Source organism: Equus przewalskii, unplaced genomic scaffold, assembly GCF_037783145.1.
Source record: "Equus przewalskii isolate Varuska unplaced genomic scaffold, EquPr2 ChrUn-7, whole genome shotgun sequence".
NCBI lineage: Eukaryota > Metazoa > Chordata > Mammalia > Perissodactyla > Equidae > Equus > Equus przewalskii.
Window position 1 is genome coordinate 530,473 of NW_027228755.1, and position 21,533 is coordinate 552,005.

The window sequence follows — 21,533 nt, forward strand, 5'->3', positions numbered from 1 at the left end:
AGTTCTCCAGAGCAGGAGTACCTTTCAGGACTCAAAACAGAGGCAGTTGGGGAGCGAAAAAGAAGAGAAGGTCTCCTAAGAATCTCTTGGCTCCCTCGGAATGCCTGGTCCAGCAGGGGCCTCGCACACACTCCAACGAGGGAGGGAAGATGGTGTCTTGGCATCCCGTGCCACTCCGGGGGATCAGCTAACTCTTATTCCCTAACTTCAATCCTGCTTCTTGCTAATTCTTTCCATTTTGTCCTTGCCATTTTTGGAGGAAAAGCAAGTCTTCCACCAGCCTTGAGCCCTAGTCCTTCAGGGCCTTTACATCCAAAGAAATTGGCTGTTGGGTCCCTCCAGTCCTCGCTTATTCTGACACCTCACATTTGCCCAGACCGTCACAGTTTACAACTTCCTGCACAGGGAGCTGCAGAGCGGCACTTGCTAAGAAAAGGCTGGCATCATTATGCCATGTTACCGATGAGAAAACTGATGTCTAGAGGTTGTGACCTCTTCAGGGTCTTGGTGCCAAAATGGCCCCAGTCTCTTGACTCCCAGCCCAGGCCTCTTCCTGACACCCTCGGACGACTTGTCACATTCTCACCCACTGCCCCCTAAATAAAAATCTTCCTTGTGCCCAAACTCACTCATCTCAGCTCCTCTCTCCTTCCTCCCATCCCTCCTGGGGGCTCCCCGACTTCAACGATTTCAGGTTGGGGGAGAGAAAAGAGGGAGCAGGACAGATCAAATGGAGGCAGGAAAAAAGAAAGGGACAGAGTCGATGCCAAAAGGGAAGAGAGAGGGTCACAGGCAGACAGAGCAAGCCGGAGACAGAGGGAAGCACAACTAAGGCAGAGGCCCGGCGAGAGCACCAGAGCTTGAGGGAGCCAGGCTGGTGGAGCCAGAGGTACCCCAAGAGAGGCATGGGGAGAGGTGGGGGGCAAGTCAGAGCTGGCCTCATTCCTACACTGTGTGCAGGAGAGAGTCCCCTCATTATGCAAATGGCCCCGGGTGTTACCAGAGAGGGACATCTGCTCTGTGCCCCGCGGGGCGGCAGGCAGGAGCGTGGCTTCTGAGAGACATGTCCTCCTCTAGCGCCCATCTAGAGGCAGCCAGGACCCCCGCCCCTCGGGCTCCCCAGTCGTCAGCCCTCGAGGCCCATTCCTTCCAGTCTTGCTGCCCCGTTCCCTGTGGAGGCCTCGAGGTGGATGTGAGGAGGAGGGTGAGCGCTGAGGGGAACAGGAGGCAGCGAAGGCAGGAGGGGCCGAGTGAAGAGGAAAAGGAGCAAAAGGGGCAGTTTCTGGGGCTCCGGGGCAGCAGAGAGGAAGAGGGAAGGGAGAAGCTGCCTCACCAACAAGCCTGGCTGCCAGGAGAGGCTGGGAAAGTGAGGCACTGGCTCTCCACCCTCCCAACACTCCTCTGCTCTGGTGGGCAGAGCCTTATGTTCAGAAGGGGGAGCGCAGTCCTTGAGTGGCCTGGGTACATGCTGGGTGAGAGGGTGCCAGACCTCGCACACCCTACACGTCCTGCCAGGGGCTGCCCACACACCCATTTTGCTCTCTTCTATCTGGACTTGGCTTTGGAAGAAGTTTAAAGAAGAAGTTGGGGAGGGAAAGCTGGGGAGACGTGGGGACACTGCATGTAGGCATGAGGCCAGGAACAGACAAGTGGGAAATGAAGGAGGCAACGGAGAAGGGGAAGGACGGCAGGGACATCAAGAGAAAGCGATGGAAGACGGGGCTGGGCACTGTGGCAGTGGGTTATTACTGAGCACTGTGAGTTTCGCCCGCCGGGAGCGCAGGGCAGCCTCGGTGGCCTGACACTCATAGGAGGCGTCGTCTGAGAGCTCGGCATCTGTGATCTCCAGGTTGTACTGCCCGGCGTCCGCAGAGCCCACGACCCGGTACCGTGGCCAGGCTGCAGGAACAGAAAGGACGAGCCTGATGTGAGCCCCGCCCCAACCTGGGAACCAGCCTGGCTTACCCTGTCCCAAGGTCACATCCTCTCCCCACTTCTCATCCTTATGTCAGGGTCCACATCCCATTCCAGGCCAGCACTCCTCCCTCCGCCCTCTCTTGGAACCCCATCGCCCTCTCCTGGCACCCCACGGGCAGCTGATAAGGATGAGGTCCCAGAGGCAGACACCACCATGATGTCACAACCTCCTCCAGGGAAGCTGGGAGCCATAAAGCAGGAGCTGGGGACAGGGGGCCAGCAGAAGAGGGAGATGAGCAGCAGCAGATGAAATCTCCGAAGCTGTTTGCAGACAAATGTCTCTCATAATAATAGGAAAGAAAGAGAAAAAAAAGGCAGACAGCAGGGAGAAAGGAGAGGGAGGCGGGGAAGGGCGTGTGGGCTCTAGGAAATATAGGGCATCGCAGCACAGACATGAGCTCACTGGGGCCAAAGGGAAGCCCAAGGCGGGCCAAGGTCTTACCCTCACTCACCAAGGGAGGGATGCACGAGGCAGGGTCCCGCCAGCTCCCTGAAGGAGCCTCTAAACCAGAGTCTCGGTTCCCTGCAAAAGCTGTGGCTACGGCAGGTGGGCCTCTCCAATTCTGTCTCCTTGCCCTCCTTCCTCCAGTCTCCCGCCCACCCCCTCACTCTCCCCTGTGCTCCTCTCTCGGTTCCTCACCATCAGCTCCCTCCCAGTATCCCCCTCTGTCCAGAGGCTATCGATTCTTCTCACTCCATATCTATTGATCTCTCTCTCTCCCCCAGTTTCTTTCTCTTTCCATCATCAAGAGATGTACCAGATCCATCTCTTTCCTTTCTACAGATTGCTTTGTACAGACAAATTTCCCCTACCTGTACTAATACATGGAACTCACAGCAAATAATCTCAACCCCCTGGACAATAATAAGAATAAAAATATACAGTCCCTCCTATCCTTTTATCATCACACTGCTTTACAGTCCACAGTGTGTTTTCACAAGCATATTCTCTCATTTGTCTCCCAAAAGCGCTTCTAAGGCAGACAGGCAGGCCTGCGACTACTCTGCCTATTTTATACGGCAGTAAACTAAGGCCCAGGAGGTGAAGTGGCTTTCCTAAGGTCACCCAGCTGGTAGGTGGCAGAGGCGGGACTAGCACCCAGGTATCTTGACACCTCATCCACTCTGCCAACAGCCTTTTCAAAAGTATCTTTACTCGCTTTGGAATATAGGAGGTTGGGTTTTTTGTTTTTTTTTTTTTTCACCAACTCATTATGTTTGCTTCAGCACCGGCTCCATAGTGCTTAATAAAGGCATGTTGAATGAATAAATAAATAAGTGCTCAGGCTGATATTAAAATGAGTTTTGGCCTCTGAGCAGACATTGCCTGGGCGGGGGGCAGGACAGAGGCTGAGGAACAGCAGCCTGACATGAAATCTTTGCAGGACAGGGGGATGCCCGGGCTCTCCTCAGCTCTTGCAGGGCACATTAGTCTCCCAGCACATCCTGTGTCACCTCTGTCTGCCGGCAGCACCTCTCGTGGTGTCTGTCTGTCTGTCTGTCTGTTTGAAGCTCTCTTATGTAAATGTCTCTTGGTTCCCTTGACCTCTTGGGCTTCCCACTGGCTTTCTCGAGCCAGTCCACAACTGGGAGGAAAGATAAAGCTTCAGAGTTTGGAAAGCAGTGGAGAGAGCTCAGGAAGAGAGGGACAGACTGACCTCCAAACAAATGGGATGGGGGGCTGGAGCAGAGAAGGAATGTGGTGGGGATGTTAAGTCCAGGAGTTGATGTTGTGGGGAGGGGACACAAAGATGGGACAGTCCAGATGCGGGCTGGCTGGGCGGCCCCACTCACCTTTGAGGCCCTGGCCCATGCCCAGTGCCAGCCCGTCCTTGGTCCATTGCACGATGCCCGAGTAGTTGAGCAGCACGCAGGGGAGCACGGCCCGCTGTCCGGCCACCACGGTCTGGTCGGCTGGCTCCTGGCTGAAGCGGGTCTGGGTCCCTGGCAAAGCCAAAGCCGGCACAGGGTAAGGAGATGAGTGAGGAGAGGGCCTCTCGCAAGAGGCCACCCCTTCCAGGCTCCCAGTCCACGCCCGCCCTGCAACAGGCCAGAGAGAGAGAGCCTGAGCCTGGGAAGGTGGACTCACCAGTCCCTCTCCCACTTCAGTCCCAACCCCTTCCCTCCAAGACATCACCTGCTCGCCCTTGATTCCTCTCTCCCTCCACGGCCCATGGGAATGGGGTTCAGGAGCTCAACTGCTTAGCAATCATGGAAAGTGGTGCAGTGTTATGTAAAGGCCTTAGGGACCTGTCTAGTACAACCCTCTCGTTTTACAGACAAGGACACTGAGGTCCAGAGAGATGAGTAACTTACCCAAGGGCACCCAATGGCTTAAGGACAGAACTGAGATTCAAACCTGAACCTCAGCACTCCAGGTCCTAGGCTCTTGCTCTACCACCCCTACCACGTCTCCCTCGCCCCTACACCCAGGTCAACAGGTGATGCATCCATAATAGATGCTGCTGGTGATGCTGTGGCCCCTCAATCCTTGGAGCAGGAATATAAGACCATACCCCTACTTGGACAAGTGTCTTATGAGCCAGTGTGAAGTAACACATGTGCGCAGCTATGCCAGCTATATCCCCCACGAATGCACGCAGAAAGTGCCTAAGGGCAGACTCTATGGGACAGGCATGTCCATGTGTGTGTATATGATCCTGGGTGGCCGTGTATCTAAAACGAAGCAGCTCTGAATCCGCTTCTTGGCACATTTATCCTATTGTGTGTGTTGACCCCTTGCTCCCGAGCTCTGGGGGCAGGAGTGCATGCACAGGACACACCTGCACACACTCAGCCTCCCGCGCTGTGGGAGCCGAGAGGACATGTGACTGTTCCACCCTTCCTCTGGCTGCAGGAGCTACACATGGCTGCCCGGCTGGCAGCTCGGCCGGGAGCATTTGATTAGAGACCTGCAGAGTAATTGCCCTTAATTGTGGAGCCCAAATGGAGCAGGGAATTGGATTGCGGGTTTCTTCTCCCCCACCGCTCTGGCCCACCCACTCCAGCCAGCCCTGGTTGGACCGGTGGTGGGGCAGGCCTGGGCACCATGCAGAGCTCCAGGAGCTGTGGCCATCAGCTTCCTGTGCTGCCCGGCTGTGGGGAAGAGGAGAGGAGATGGAAGGGCTGTGGGACAGCAAAGAGAGAGGTCTGGGGCTTCCTACCCATGTCCCCAATCTGTCACACCACTGTAACCAAAATCAACTTTTCCCAGAACTCAGGGGACCCCTCCCCTTCTTTCCCTCTCCAGCTCCCAAGTCTTTGCAGAGACTACAATCCACAAATCCAACTCTTTCCAAACTCAGCTTTCCAAAATTTCTCTGATCCTATGTGTAAGCAAATGGAACTTGTCCTCCCCCATTCAAGACTGCCTTCTAAGCAACAGGACCCTAGTCTCATCCCCTCTCTTCGTTTTTTTTCCTCCTCCAGATCCATTCCTCCCCTTCTTTCCAAATCTACCCCACATCTCCCTCCTCCAGGAAGTCCTCCTAGATTGATCCCTCAGCTCCTTGGGCAAACATAGCTTGTCTCATCACTCAGCCCTGCTGTCACAGCTCTGTCCATGGGATTTCCTGTCCTAAAGTATCAGAGTCTATGCCCATGCTTTTGTCTGTCACAGGGTAGAGGGCAGCTGGTGGGTGGGGGCGTTTGCCCTTCTGTTCCACCAGAATGGGAACTTCTTCTCAAGGCCAAAGGCCATGCTGTCTCTTCCTTCTGAATCTCCCCGGACATTTGACATCCACATTGGTTGCTGTGCACAACGGGGACCAACTAAGAGGGGGTGGAAGGATGGCCAGCACATGATTTAATGCAACGAGGCGGCCTCTTTTGGTTAAACATGCAAATCCAGCTCTTTGGGTCTGCAGGAAGTTAGAAACAGGGCTGCTCCCCCACTCCATGAGCAGCTCCCCAAGTCTGCTGACCTGACATCCTATCCGTGTCTTCTACGGAAGGAAAGTGTCAGGCTCACCCATATTTCCAGGGATTAGGGTGGCAGGTGCTGAGATCCTGGGGGAGGGGGTGGGTCAGGTGAGCAGCCAGCATTATTAATTCAGGCATTGCCCTCATTATTATTCAAATTTATTCATATCCTTGCGCATTTCTCCAGTGCAGCTCCATGCTGCAAACTCTCCACACTCACGTTTCTCCTTCCCACAGCCCCCGGAGCCCCAGTCAAGGGCTTGGCCGTGGGGTGGCCTGTGAGCCCTGGCTCAGAGATGGAATTTACAGTCACAGCTTTCCTGCGTGGGACTTAGACACCCTGGTGTCCTGTTGAAATCTCCGGAGAACAGTGAGAAGCTGGCTCCTTGTCCACTGGGAGCAAGGAGGCAGCTGACCCTGAGGAGGGGCAGAAGGGGAAGCCCTTGGAGTCAGAGTCAAGATGGGGATCTTAGGGAGGAGTGGTGTGACCTTGGGCATGTCACTTCCCCATCCTGGACCCCAGTTGCTCACCTGTACAAGGACAAGTCTGGACTAAGGACTGCAGAGGTCCCTTTTAAGAGCACAGGTTCAGGAGACAGACTGAGGTTTGCATAGTTTCTCTGTCACCTTGGCCAAGCTACTTACTCTCTAAGCTTCATTTTCCTCATTGGCAAATGGTGGAGGGTGGGGGAGGGGGATAACGCCCACCTCCCAATTGCCCCTGGACTGAGTTAAATGGGATGAGGCGGATGGCATGCCTGGTACATTCCCTTGCATGTGCCCACTAAATGGCAGCTATGACCTTTATTTATCCTGAACGGTTAGATAATTAGAAGGACGGCCAGAAACCTGAGCAGGGACACGACAAAGAAGATATCTGTTGTCCTAGGGATTTGGGAGTAGAATTCCCTCTTGGTTTAGGCCTGGTCGAAGCAGTTTTTAGTCTGGAGACAGAGGGATGGAAGCAGTAACCCTGAAGAGAGTCCAGAGAGGAGGGGAAGTGAAGGGTTTTGGGAATTTAACTGGATGGAAAGGCAGCATAGATCCTGAGCCTGCGACAGTCGCAGACAATGTTTCCTGGCCCCAAAACATCCCCTGCAGCCAAGACAGTATCTAAGATAGAGTCCAGATGCCCACAGACTGTCCCGACGTGCCTTATGATTTGGAGAAAGACAAAGGGTACCCTGACCAAGTCCCGTTCTCTCTACTCTGCACACTCCAGGCTTCTGTCACCCTTCATGCCCTTGCACAGGCCTTTCCCTGGGTGGAACACTGCTCTCTCCCCCTCCCTTGGGATTCAAACAGCCACCTCCTCTGTGAAGTCTTCAATGACACGCCTGCATGCCCTGAGAGCCCTTTACTGTAGTGGGTGCGTGCTGCACTGCCCACTGGCTGCCCTGCCCCCGGGAGAACTCCTTGAGTCTGGACTGTGTCACTCAGAGCTCCAGCCCCATCACCTAGCACAGGGCCTGGCTGCCAGGCTCACAGCAGGTGCTCCGAATAAGCCTGCTGATTGATGGGGTGAGAGTGAGTCAGTGCCTGAGTAAACGTCCTGCCTGCTGAAACCCCATCAAGGAAAGGAGGCAGAGCTCCCCCAGCCCAGGGCAGGCTCGCAGACTCTGGCAGAGGCAGGGACAGGGCAGGGGAGTGAAGGGACAAGACGGGGTTCTTCCCGCAGTGAGAGGAGGAGCAGTGCTGGGGTCAGGACTTAGAGTCGGCCCTGGGAGGCTCCCTGAAAGAGGGAGCAGAGCTGGGAATGGGTAGGGGAAACAGAACTCTGGAAGGTTCTGATGCAGTGATGGGGGTGGGTGATGAGGGGCTATGGTGATTGCTGAGGGAAAAGCCTAGAGAGTGAGCAATGAGGTGCAGACATCACACAGAGCATAACAGGAAGGACAGAGGTGTCCTGGTGGCATTACAATCAAAAAACAGGTACTGGGTATGTCTTTACGTGTCAAGAAAGTACCAAGATGTGGTAGTGACCAGTGGCCTAACAAGGATACACACAAATCTGAGAACACACAAGGGCCTCCAAGGTCCTGGTGACCTGGGCCTTCTGGTCTGTGACAGAGGGGAGCCTACACTGGAACTGGGGGGAAATTTCAGTCCCTTCCTTGTGCCCACACCCCTTTTCCAGGAAACAAAACCAGCGCTCAATAGAAATGCAGGGGAATCACTCCCTGAGGGATGGGGATGTGGGGCTCTAGGAGCCAAGTGGGAGGGGAATCAGGAAGGACCTGAGCACAGACAGAATGTGACCACAGACCAGCCTCTCTCGCAACAGTGTCATGTAAACGGCCTCAGCCACCTAGCAGCTCCACTCTGGGGGGCACACGAATGTACGTGTGTGTTTTTAAATGAATTCTCACCTGCTTTGATCCCACTCCCTCCCTGTCTTCAGACACCGTCGCAGATGTGGGGGACTCTTGAGCAGCCATTGTGGAGACAGGCAGAGAAGAACTGCGCTGTACACAGGCTCGCGGGAGCACACACTCACAGACAGAGGGGGAGGCTGACAGAGGCGCGAATGACGCTGAGAAATAGAGACAAAGACAGACACCCACACAGACGCAGTGGGAGAGCGGAGGAGAGAAAGGAGACTGGGGGGCAAGAAGGGAAGAGGAGATGGTGGTTAGAAAGAGGTCAGGAAAGAAAAAGACACAGGCCTGGAACAGAGATCCAGAGAGAAAAGCCCCGGGAAAGACCGGTGACACAAAGACGCCCCTGGAGTCAGAGAAACCCAGGCCAAGGCAGAAGGGAAGGAAGGCTGAGGGTCACTGAGAGATGGAGACCCAGAGAAAGACAAAGAGAGCAGGGCAGGGGAGGTGTGTGGGTGCATGTGGGCCATGAGGGAACCAGGGCCCCATCTCCTGCTCAGCTCTCTCCTTCAGGCATGTTGTCGTGAGGCTGGGGCATCTCAGACTCCAAGTACCCCCGCCTCTCCCCATCCAGTGTTGCCGCCAGGACAGGAGATCTCTAGATTCTCAGCCAGGGTTTTCGGGCAGGTGAATAGCTGAGCAGGTGGGGAGGGCAGGGGAGCACAGAGAGACCCTGGGGAGGAGTTAGGAGTGCAACAAGGGGTACTGTGGGGAGCACTGTGCTTCTCACACAGGTGAGGCAAGGGCAAAGCTGGGGAAACCCTGATGTCCCACAGCTTCCCCTTCGCCTCTCTCCCAGACCTCCTTCCTCTCAGGTTAACCCCTGGCCTCATCACCCAACCCCGTAAGTCCAAGCTCCTCTGGCCTCCCACCAGGCATAGTTCCCTCCCTGCTCTTCCCCCCGATTGCCTGAGCTTCTGGTTATAGCACTTATCACAGCCTGCCTGGGATTAAAAGTTACTCACGTGTGTGCATTTCTGTCTCCCACTCTCCTGGGAGCCCCTGGAGAACAGAGACACTTTGATTTACTTTTCTCATCTCTTCCATCCCAGCAACGTTCCTTAATAATGATAACTCCCAATCATGAGATGCCGACTACATGCCAGACACCAAGGCAGATGCCTTATGGACGTCATTTCTAGCCCTATAATCCACTATACAGTGGCAGTTATTATCTCCATTTTATAGAAAAGGGAAATAAGGCTCAGGGTGCTTGAGGCACAGACATTAAGTGGGAGAGATGGGAATGAACTCAGGTTCTCAGGCTGCTGAGTCCCAGCTCTTGGCCCCAAGCCACGCTACAAGACTATCCAAGGAGTATCTCCCAAATGGACTGGACTTGGGGCCCCTGGCCCAGAGAACTTCTGGTGGCCCTCAGCTCTGCTTCCATCTACCACTTCTGATCTCCACCTTACACATCAGACTTCCATCTTAACCCTGGTTACCTCCTGCGAGGGCAGTGCTCCTCAGATCTGGGGCTGGCCCGTGACCTGTAGCCATGTAGGATTTGCCCCGCACACTGCCACCAAGCACAGGAGAAGGCTTGGTGTAAATGTCTCTACTTGAAGAGAGTGGTTCCGAAGGCTGGAACAATCACCAACAGCATCCAGAGAGGTTTCAGTGATTCATAAACCGCCAACCTTTAAGCCACCCGTGTCCACCAGCAGGTGTAGTAGTAATAATACAGCCCCTGGTTACAAAGTGCCAGTCACCGTGCCAAGCACCTCACTGAGATGAGTTCACTTAACGGACACAACGACCCTATGATGGAGGTTTCGTTACTATCCCTAGTAAGGACCTAAGGCTCAGTGAGATGAGCAACCTTCCTTCAGTCATGCAGCTGCAAAGTATCAGAGCCAGGAAGCCAAGCAAGGGGCCAGAACGCCTGGCTCCCCTGGAGTGAAATGCCATCTCAACAGCCTGCCTACTGCTATCTTCCCGCCCCTCTCCATCCCCTGGACCTCCTAGCTCAGATTCTGGCCACTGTGCAAACTGGTCCCCTGATGCCTCTCCATCTCCCCTTGATACTGTCGCCTCACCTAGGACACCCTCTCCTCTTCTCTCAGCACCATCCCGTCTTTCCTTCTCAAGCCTGATCTTCCTAGGCTGACACTGCCTTCCAGCTCTGTTCTCCAGCTCCCTCCTCCATCCTCAGCACAGCACTGGGGTCCAGAGTTAGGCCAAGAGAGGCCACCTGTCTTAGTCTCTGTGTGTGAGCACATCTCTTGTTCCCGCTAAGCCTGTCCCTGGGGCTGGGGATGGTCTCCCCAACAAAGGTCTGGTGAGGACAGAGAGTTCCAATTCCATTTTTGACTGAGAACTAGGAAGTGACCTCTAAATCTATCAAAGAAAGGCTGGAAATGCTTACAGATTCTCATACACACATTGTGTAATTCTTGTGGGCACACGCGTACCATAACACTTAAGCACACATGTTCACTGGTGCATGTGCACATGCACACACGCAGACACACAGGTCTTGCACCTTTGCATTCAAGTACATGTTTCTGCACCCCCTGGGTGCCCGTGTCTTGGCACATGTGCCCTGGCGGTCATGCTCCCAGAGCCCTGCCTGCCAGGCCAGCAAGAAACCGGAGTGGGAGAGGGGCCAAGCACATGAGAAGCTAGGCTGCAGGAAAGGGGGGTGGTGGAGGCCAGGCCCTGTCTCCCCGGATTTATCAAACGAGCAGTAATGAACCCCCTGGGCCGGAGCGGTCCCCATGCTCTCCATTCCAGATCACTGCTGGTTCAAAGGGAAGCCTTTGATTCACACCGACAGCTTTCAGATGGAACTAAATCTCTCCACACTCCACTCTTCCTCCTGCCACTCTCCCTCCCTCTCTCTACTCTCACATCTTCGCCCTCCCACCCTCCCCCCAGACTTTCTCCCCTACCCTAACCATTCCCTTCCTGCTCTATGAAAAATACAACAGCCAGAGAGGGCCCCTCCTGTGGGATTCTCTCACCCAGAAAAGAGGATTGCAATTCTCTGGGCTGGGCCAGCAAGGGGGAAGGGAGAGAAGAAAGGGAGATTTGCACTTTTGATAAAGGAGGAGAGAAAACAGAGGAGAAGGGAGGAAGGGAGAGAGGGGGAGGGCGAGGAGGGGGGTGCTGGCTGGGGCAGGCAGAGTGAGGACAGAGAGGAGAGAAAGACAGAAACCCTGGCTGCCTCCGCGGTGATGGTGGCACCAAGACATACAGAGGCAGAAAGAGAAGCAGGTTCAGGACCCATAGACTGGAAGCTCCCAGGAGGGAAGCCCCACACCTGCTCAGCCGACAGGGCATGAGGGGTGTGGGTCTGTTGATTTTGCCTTATATAGAGCCCAGCCCAGAATCTGAAAATGTCAAAATGATGTGACTTTAGGGACTGTCAACCCCTCCTTGGACAGGTGAGGAATCGGGTCAGAAAGCTCCATGACTTGCTCACAGCAGGTGATCTCAGGGATGGCTGTGAGAGATGTCAGGCCATATGGATATCAGATGGACTCCCCCAAAGACAAGTTTCCAAACATTCAAAGACTATTATCCACCCCCCTCTGCTGCCCACCAGCATTCACCATATCAAAGCACTTTGCCTTCATTTCACAGTTTGAAGTGGAAAAAGACAGAGTAGGCAGCAGGGGCCTCAAATGCCTTGACTCACTTGATCTACCCACCAATCCACCGATCCACTGACCATCACCACCACCCCACTTTCTTTTACTACCAATCCGGTTTCGGTCCTTTCTCATCCTAGGAAGCTGAACAAGTCTCTCCTCCCTCCCCACAATCTGCTTGGCCAAGCCACCCTGATGTCCATCTCCAAGGCTGGGGTATGGTAGGGACAGCCGAAGGGGAATCTTTCCAGGGACCAGATGGGATTTTACGAGTGGCCACAATCTGGCCTGGTTTCCTTCATTTGAGCAGACCACAGAGGCCGGCTGCAGACGCTGGCCGCAGGGCCTGGCTGATATTCATGGTAACAGGGCTCATGAGTTTATTGGTCTCGGCCAGTGGACTAGTCACTGCAAGAGGCAGGAACAGAACCCTGCAGGGGGCAAGAGGAACAGCCCAGCCACCATCCAGCTGTGTGACTTTGGGGAGGTCACTTTCCTTCTCTGGGTCTCAGCTTCCTTCAACTGTAGAGAGAAGGAGCTGAAGACTTGGCCCTCAAGGGCCTTTCCAGGTCCAATGTTCTAAGATTCTCCACATCTCCTGCTCTCCCAGGGCCTCAGCCAACCTTGCTGACACCCCTAAGGACTCAGCCCCATGCCCCGTCCCTCTCAGACTATGAAGGAATTCTGGTATACTTGGGGTCATCCTGGCATTTCTTCCCAGCAAGGGTGTAGTGGGAGGTCTGCGGGTTTGTGGCTGAGAGGACGCCAAAGATGTATCCAGCATACGGAAAGAAAGGCCTTTTGTTTTCCCCTGTAAGGAGCTCCCCATCCGAGTTTCTTGCATCCCCTTCTACTAGGTTCATGGTGAGAAAAAGGAGGATACAGGGCAGGCAATCCTGGGTCTCTTAAGTGACCTGCCAGCCCAGGCTCACTCACAAGGACTTTGAGCTCCTGAACCAAAAAAGACTGGCAGGTGCAGCTGGGACCCCCTGCCCCCACCACCCCATTTGGACCTCCAGCTCCCTCTGTCCTGCCAGCCCAGAGGCACCTGGACCAGACCTGATCTGACAACTCTATGCAAATGTGCCCTGGCAGGGGACCCTGAGAATGTTTTATAGGAAGGACAATGGCATTGTGAGCCCAAGTGGGGTTGGCTCTAGCAGGTATGACAGGCGGGAGCAGAAAGGGTGGGTGGCAGGGCTGGTGGATTGTTCTGCTGAAAAACTGAATTTCAATCTGGCTTCAGTGGGCAAGGGAAGGGCAGTGTGGGAGAGAGGAGGCAGGTGGCCGGCAAGGGCTTAGCTCAGACAGGAGACAGAGGATAAGGGAAAAGAGAGCAAAAGACAGAGAGAGAGGGAAGGAGAAGAGAGTGCAAATGTTAGGACAGCCACAAAGCCAGAGAAGACTGGAAGAGGTGGAGGAAGGCACCAGGAGCTGGGCTGGGACGGCGGGGAAAGGAAGGGGACCCTCCTCCCTCCACCCGACTCCAGGCCCTGAGTCTGCCTCCCCCAACCCACTAATGGAGGATGGAGATGCCCCGGTCCCCAGTAGTCCCCAAGTCCACAGAGGGGGAGGAAAAGACACTGAGAGATGGCCCAACGTGCAAAGGCAACAGAGCACAGAGAAAAGGACTGGAAGAGAGAGTCACAGAGAGAAAATAGAGAGCAAAGAAGATGCAGAGAACCCTGGTAACAGGAAGAGTGAGACAGAGGCGATAAAAGATTGTTTGAAGGTCAGGAAGGAGGGAAGAAGGAAGGAAGGAGCTGAGGTGACACTGGTATGAAAGAGATAGCAAAGGGAAAGAGAAGAAAATTAAATTAGAAAGGGGATCTGAAGGTTAGAGCTGGAAAGAGCCCTGGTCATCAATGCCACACCCTTGTTTGGAAGAAACTGAGGGTCAGCAAAGGAGACAGATGGGAATGTCTCCAAATTTCTGGTGGCTTCTGAGCCAGCCTCCCAGTTACAGAAGGCCCCCTTCTCCAGGGGCAGGACACACCCCAAAACCTGCTGTCCTGCGCTGGGGGGGGGCAAGTTGAGGGGTGAGGAATTGTAAGCCAGAAATCCTCCTTCACTAAAGGAAAGGAGGGGAAAAGGAGCAGTGAGAGAGAAATTACCGACAAGGCTGGGAAGATGGATAAAAATGGGAAGTGAGAATCAAGAAAAAAAGTAATGAGACCATCTGGGAGAGGAAAATGAGAATGAAGATAAGAAGGACAGAGGAGGGGAGGAGAGAAACTGGAGAAGGGAGAGGCGGGGCAGCAGAGGCCTGGCGGGGGCGGGGGGGGGGGTAGGGGAGGGGGGTGGTTGTGTGGGCGGAGTGGCGGGGAGGCCTGGAGCGGATTACCACCCTCTGGCCTCATCTGAAGGTCTTGAGCATTTAGGTCAAAGAAAAGGAGTGAATCCTTGAGAAATGGAAGGGATTTTTGAAGGGATTAGCCAAGGAGGGGGAGGAGGAGAGAGGTGGGCTGTATCTGAGGTAATTCCAAAGGCAACTGAGGGCAAGGCCCTTGTCTCTCCCCAAAATCAGGACAGGTCTAAGGGACTGCCACCACTGCCTCTGTCCCACAGGCAGCCTCAGGGGGCGAGCTAATCCTGGCCCCAGGCAGCCGTGTGCCCTCCAAGAGGGAGATCAATGAGTCACCCCTCATCTCCCTGCCACCCTGCTTTTCCCTAGGCAAACAAACAGTTGTCCTGGGGTCTAACTCCATTCCCTCCTCCTACATTAAACCCCTCCCTCAGGCAGAGGGCACAAGGTGTCCCTACAGGGAAGAGCAAGTTCTGCTCTCAAAGTCCCCCTGTGCTTGTCTGAACAGTCTCAGTCACCACTGTTAGGAATGTGCCTTTGGAGTACAATCTGATAGTAGCCAGGATGGCACCCTGAGTCCCCCACAGGCTCCAGGCCCGGGAAGAAATGTGGGCTGATCCCCAGACCCTCTCCACAGAGGTCTCCTGGCACTTTTAGGAAGAGGCCCCAGAATAAATAGTCTCAATTTTGAGAAATCCAGAAAGGTGAGGGCTGGGACAGCAATAAGGAGGGCATTCTCTCCTTTACCCTGAAACCAAGAGTCAGAAGGAAATCCAGGTCTTCTGATATGGTCAGGAGCTCTTAAGGACACTTCTCCATTTCTAGGTTTAACGAGCTTTATTATATTTCTGCCTCCCCTCACATCCCCCTCCCCTCAAAAAACAAAAAAAGGCCAGCAAATTCAGGTGTTAGACCTTTGTCTCCTTCCAGAGTTGGGAACCCTTCATCACAGACGACTTCGCAGATGTCTCTAGCACTTCCGGATGGACTGACTATGAGCCAGGTGAGCAACTAATAGGGAAGGCACCGGGCTCTGATGAATGCTCTCTGCATTGGCACTGGCTGTCCACTGGTGCCTCTGAGAAAGTCTGGCTTGGCAGACATGCCACAAGCCCATGACACAGGTAGATCCCCAGACCCCATTACTGAGCCTTCATTACAAGCCCCCAGGCTAGACATCAATGACTGTGCCTCCCAGGGCAGCAGATGTTATTATTCGTGGAAGAACTTTCTAATAGCACATGGCAGTGAGTTCCCCATCCCTAGAGGTGTTCAAGGTAAGGGTGGATGACCACCTGACAGCAGTGTTCCAGAGGGCTAATGGGTAATATTTAAGATCCCTTCCAATTCTGGCACTTGATGATTCTATTCACACACCTCATATATTTTCTTCTTACTTTGGACACATACCCATCAAATAGTCAATTGTAACAGTTCGATCATGGTGGACTGAAATGGTTTGCAGTACCAAAGTTTAAAGGAAGAAATTCTGAAAGGAGCTGTCTGCAGGGAAAAGAACAGTTCAAAAAATGGTCTAGGAGGGAAGTCAAAGACATAAGCATAGCTTTTGTCCCATGGCAATTAATCATGAAACTTCAACAAGATAGCAATGGGACCTGAACATAATCCTGCTGATTTAGACCTGTAGTTTAGTCTGTAGCTATATTGTATTCTACTCTGGCTCCTTTTTCACATGACTAGACTATAAACTCCTTGAGGCAAGAGATGTAATCTTAGATGTGCATCTTCTAAAGTGACTAGTACAAAAGTGCGCTGCACACAATAGGGACTCAATAAATGCTTGTCGATTTGATTGTCTGAATCAAAGATTAATGGATAAAGCACCTGCACCCAGAGAAAGTCAACTCAATTCGATATTCATTCATTCATGTAATAAGCATTTTTGGGCTGTCTACTACATACCAGACACTGTCCTGGGCTCTGGGATACAAAGTGAACAAGACAGACTTGGCTCTACCATCACCTCACTTACAGTCTAGTGGACATACCGAGTATCTGGGCAACACAGCATCATGAGTGTCACAATGGAGCCGCACGGAGTAGATCAATGCATAAGTCGCATAAGTCTGACTTCCACACTGGTCTTCCCTTGGGCTGAGACCCATATCTTGTTGGCCTTTGTTGGCTCTAGGCCCTTTCTACAGTCATAAACGTTGGCCACTGGAGGCTTCGCTTGGCTCACAGGAGATATCCAAAAAAAACACACTTTTTGACTAAGAATTGCCTTGAGCCTTGAAGACGAGAAGGATTCCAACAGCCCGAGAACTGGGGGGAAGTGCATTCCAGACAAAGAGAACAGCATGAGCCAAGACATGGAGACATAAAAGACCAGTGAGCAGTTGGAAGTGGCTGGAATTCAGGCACATGAAGAAATTGGAAGCAAGGTCATATCTCTTTAAAAATTAAATGTTTTCTGCTTCTGGGTATTCTTGTCTCTGCCCTCTAGAAATTTTTAGGCTGTTGAGAGAGACCAGTCTCATAGGAAAAGAACGAGGTCCAGATCAGAAAGACAGAAGTGGAAGCTGTGGCTGATCCAAGCTGCACAGAGCCATGATGTGTCAACCTGGTAAGATTCTGAGATGGGCTTACAAGAATCAGAAGGAGTTAGGCGGCTGTGTGGTGGTGTGCGTGCGAGTGTGTGTGTGCACATGTGTGTTGGGGGGTTACATGTGTCCTTGTTTGCATTCATGTGTGTAGTGAGCTTGTGTGTGTTACTGCATGTCTATGTACAAGTGTTGATATGTAACCACCCAAAGGGAGAATGGGGCACTTTCTGCCTATAACTAGGACATTCTAGGCTTTTCCAATTAATCTCCATTAAAAAGATTTCCCGCAAAGGCGCTTCTAGAGGCCCCAAGTTGGGGTCATCTGGATCAATCCTGCATAAAGTAAAAGCAGCTCCGACTGGCTGCTGAATCGATCCATCTAACTTGGTTCACTCTACACGTGCAAGGGGCACGGAATGTTAATTTGCTGCAGGGAGCTGAGGGAGCCTGGACATGGAGGCTCTGTAATTAACAGCTGTAGGAGCAGGGTCTCAATATGGCGGCATTCAACAGGCACAGGGGAGAGAGGGCCCAGATGGAGGCCTTCGGGGTTGATGACACTGGGGCTGGGGGCTGGGCTGGAAACTCTGGTCTCCATCAGCTCCTGATCTCTCCTGTTCTGCCTGACTCAGTTTGCTCGTCAGGTGGAACACAAATGCCTCAAACAGGGGAAGCCCAGGGAGATCAAAACCACTCATCTAACCAATGAGATTACAGGCCATTGATAAGGGACACAGTAGTGGTGACCACTTGGGAGTCCATGGCAAGGGTCCATGCAGAGACTTTCTCTTCAAGGCTGTGCATACTAATGACTGTTCCTGGGACCTCAAAGTATATGAAAGCCAAGGCAGCTCTGTGCCCTTATTTCTATGAAGGAGGCAAGTATTTAGCAGAAAGGGGACAGCAACCTAGGTATATACATGTCGGCCACCTCGCCATCTCCTAGCAAGCCTATACCCACCCAGAGCCTGCTCCACATCCTTCAAATCTCCCTCCTCCAGGCAGTCTACCCACAGGGGTTGTAAGGGAGGTATTGATTTTCCTCTCCCCTCCCATGCAAACCAGCCCTTCTGGCCTGTGTCCTCATCAGCTTCTCAACATGGGCCCTTTTCAACTTTTGTACTCACAAAAATGTCACTGATCTGGGGATACCCAACCCTGCTCACGTATCTCCTTGTCCTGTGTCAGCCTCAGACTGCCCAGATGCCAGAGGAGAAGTCAGGAGCATGCCGCTGATGGAGGTGCTCACTAAAGCTTTGTAAAGGCTGCATAAAGAGGAGCTTGGTGGGCCGGAGGCATGGAGGGTGTGGACCCCCAGGTACAGGAGAAAGCTTGGAGAAAGCAGCCTGCCTCTTCTTTCACACTCTCTCTCTATATCTCTGATTCTTTCCTTCCCTTTTTGATCTCCCTGTGTTGCCCCTCCACCACCCAGAGAAATAGGGAGGGGGTCTCTCCTTCCTCCACCTCTGCTGTCCCTGGTCTCTGCAATAACTTAATGATTTCTCATTTGGCTGCCCAGCCTTCGATGGGGAGAGGCTCCCTTTGATTGCTTGTGACACCAATCTCACAACAAATTTAGCACCTCGTTTCCTGGACGAGCCAATATTCCCCCTCGATTATCTCCCTGCGAGGGGACAGGGCGCCGTGCATTCCAACGAGCAGCTTGTGCCTTCCCCAATATCAGAGTCAATCAAGCTCACAGTCCTCAGAAGGATGGAGGGGTGGGGTGGAGGAGGTTCTCACAGGAGCAGAAGAGGGCTCCGAGAGCAAAGAAAAGGCAGAGGAGGGGGAGGGGGCAGGGGGACAAGGAGGACGGTGGCGGACAGAGAGAAGCCTCAGATGCAGATTCTCTGAAATGGAAGGTGGGGATGGGAGCAGTTTGATCCTTGCTCAGATAATTCTGGAACTTCCTTCCCAAGCCGCCCCTGAAATCCTGGCATTTTCTCTAGCTGCCCCCTAAACTCTGGCATGGGGCTAAAGGAGGGAGAAGAGTGATGACCTTGGAGTCACGCTGTTTCACCCTGGAATGAAACAGGGGAGGAAAAGATGCTTCCTGACTCCATGTCCCCACTCCAGCATCCACCCCCCACCCCCCACCCCCGACATCTGGTATCCCATGGAAATGACTTTTCCTAACAAAATCACTTGCTCTTGGCTGGGCTGCCAGAAGGGGCAGGCATCCTGTGAGGGGTCTGCCCCACAAGACTGATGAGGGGAGATGAAAAGAAATTTCTCCAGCCCAGAGGCGGTGAGTTAGAGGGATGGGGGGGCAGGGGGGGCGCGGTTCTCTGAAGGGAGTTAACGGAGGAGGAAGGGCAGACTGAAATAAGACCCTCGGGGGACTTCTGACAGGACCCCAGGAAATGGATCAAAGGAGAAGGGGGGAGGGAGTGATAAGGAAATGTTGCTTCAAAGCAAGAGGGGAAACAAGGAGAGGCCAGCTCCACTGAAGATAGAAGGGTCCCAAATGTGCGAAAGATAGAAGTGAGAGCTGGGCCAGGTCGGGGTGTTGCAGGGGAAGGAGGGTGGGGTGGGTGTATAAGGTCATCTGTAGTGACTAGGGACAGGGAGATGGAGAAGGACCCTAAGGCTCAGAGACTCACAGAGTGGGAGCTGTGGGAGAGGCCCCGCCCCCAGGAAGGCAGGATGCAGGACTCCTGCTGGGAGAGGCGGAAGGAGGAGCAGAAGAGGGAAGGGGAAGGGGCTGATCACTAGGAGGGGTAGCAGATGGTGGCTGTCATTAAACGGATTCCAGTAAGTCCAAGAAGCCTTAGACAGCACAGACGAGCTTGGGTAAGCAGTGGGAGAGGGGAATTAAGGGGCAGAGCCGAGGAGGAAGGAACTTACACAGAAGCCTCACACCAACCTGTATGGTTTCACATAAACTAACCTTTATTCCAACTTCGACACTAACCCCAAACAGTAACCCCTCACCCAGTCTCAACCCCAACACGAACTCCAACCCAAGCCTAGTCCTAACCATCATTCTAACCCCAAATCCTAACTAGAACATGAGCTTCTTGAAGGCAACGCATCTCAAATTCCCTCAGTGCCTGGTCAGTGGAAGTGATCCACAGATGCTTATTGAACAAATGAGCACATAAACCAAACCTTAATGCTCATCCTTAACAGGAAGCCCTGCTTCAAGTCTGGCCCCTCCTGCCTGCCCCAGTGCCCATCCTCAACACTGGTCAATCCCAAGCCCCAGCTCTGACTACATCCCCACCCCCATCCTAAAGGCCACTGTCCCTAACGACGATTTCACTGCACTAACTCTCATCTCAGTTTTTTTCTGCCCCCACACCTCTAGACAGATGGTTAAAATTCATCTGAGTACACAAAGGTAAAGATAAACTAAAGACCAACTCAACTGGGAGGCCACATCAAGGTGGGACCGTAGCCCCTGAATTCTTTGGCCAATTATGGTTGCTTACTCTTGTCTCTAAACCAGCCACCCAGAGCCTTCTGCCCCAGGGGCTGGTGCCAGAAAGTGGGACTGAACAAGGGTATGAGGTTTAGGACAAAAATAATCTGATGCTTGAGAACCAGGAAGAGTTCATTTGATCCAAAGAGGCAGGTGTGAGCCGAGAGAAATGTGACAGAGAGTAAGTGAATGGACTCCAGTTCAGAAGCCGAGCCTGAACATCTTCCCACTCATAGCTCCGAACCTGGATCCCTTGCCCAGACACAGGGAGCAGGAACCCTTCCTGGGTGCCATGGGAAGCCCTGCGGTGGGGAGGGTGCTGTGAAGGTGCCGGGCTGCTCTGAAGACTCTGCCTATTTGCCACCTGACTCTGGAGCAGGGACCTCTGCCTCTGCTCCCTGCCCCTCCCTCCTCAAATTCCAAGGAGCGAGGCTCTCCACGTCTCAGGACCCTTTGCTCGAAGCCTGGGAGAGGAGCTGAGTATTATGTTCTGTTCTTGCTGCAGCCAAATCTGATTATTGGGACGTGTGATGGATGAGCTGGGTGTGGACCCCCAGCTCAGGGAGTGGGATGATGGAGTTAGCCTGTCACTCTTTCCCCAGGGGATGAAGCATTGGGTCCCGGATGTCATCTGGAGCGTGCACACTTCAGACATGTCTCCCTAACCAAGATCCCTGGGAGACTGCAAATCCCTCTCCAACCATTTCTTGATATAAAGAACTTTGAGCACTGCAGCACCTGCATGACCTCCCCAGGTTCCGCCAAAGGCAGGATCAGGAGCCCAGGTGTGGAATCCCCAGCCTTGGGTGAGATCCGTCACCTCTGGCCAGCTGCCACGTCTGCGGGGGCCACTTTGAGGAAGGAGGTGGAAAAGCCTGCCTCTCCTGGAGAGGGGTCTCCAGGCATTTCTCAGTGACAGCCATGGGCCTTGGAAGCCTGGGGCAGGGCAGGGAGGGAGGAGGGAGAGAGACGGTACAGAATAATAATGAAGGATTTTTAATAACTCGTCAGCTATGGTGTCAGTTGAACAGCAGCGGCAGTGCAACCCGTTGGGAAAACTTTGTGAGGAACTGTCTTCCTAGGAAGTGAGAGGAGTCGGAACGGCTGAGGGCAAAGGGAAACGTCCTCCTCAGCCCCAGGACTGCAAAGCTTTGAGTTGGCGTCCAGCCGGGGGTGCAGGACAAAGAGTAAACAGAATTACAGAGCCCTAGGTCTGGTCCTCGGGGAGCTCCCACTCTGGACCAGACCCACAGGCCACAGCCCCAGCTGAAGACAGGAGCAGCCTGTGCAGACATTACAGAGCACAAGCAGGCCACCCTCCAGGAAAACATCTCCCCCGCACTTGCTTCAGGAAACCGATCAACT

General features: G+C 53.5%; 2 protein-coding genes across 10 annotated transcripts in view; both read right to left on the bottom strand.

Moving 5' to 3' along the window:
* The window catches only part of LOC103541334 (T-cell surface glycoprotein CD1a-like), a 546,159-nt gene that overhangs the window by 153,098 nt on the left and 371,528 nt on the right, over positions 1 to 21,533 (bottom strand). The window lies entirely within an intron of this gene.
* Positions 1 to 21,533, bottom strand: part of KIRREL1 (kirre like nephrin family adhesion molecule 1) — a 103,036-nt gene that overhangs the window by 18,694 nt on the left and 62,809 nt on the right. For 4 of the 9 annotated variants that reach the window (XM_070608492.1, XM_070608493.1, XM_070608498.1 and 1 more), the window contains exons 2-3: positions 3,772 to 3,921; positions 1,750 to 1,899 (exon numbers count right to left, since the gene is read on the bottom strand). In XM_070608492.1, coding sequence (XP_070464593.1) covers positions 1,750 to 1,899; positions 3,772 to 3,921 — 300 coding nt within the window. Of the gene's footprint in view, positions 1 to 1,749; positions 1,900 to 3,771; positions 4,018 to 21,533 lie in introns of all 9 variants that reach the window. The other 5 variants (XM_070608490.1, XM_070608491.1, XM_070608497.1 and 2 more) reach the window with 3 other exon arrangements.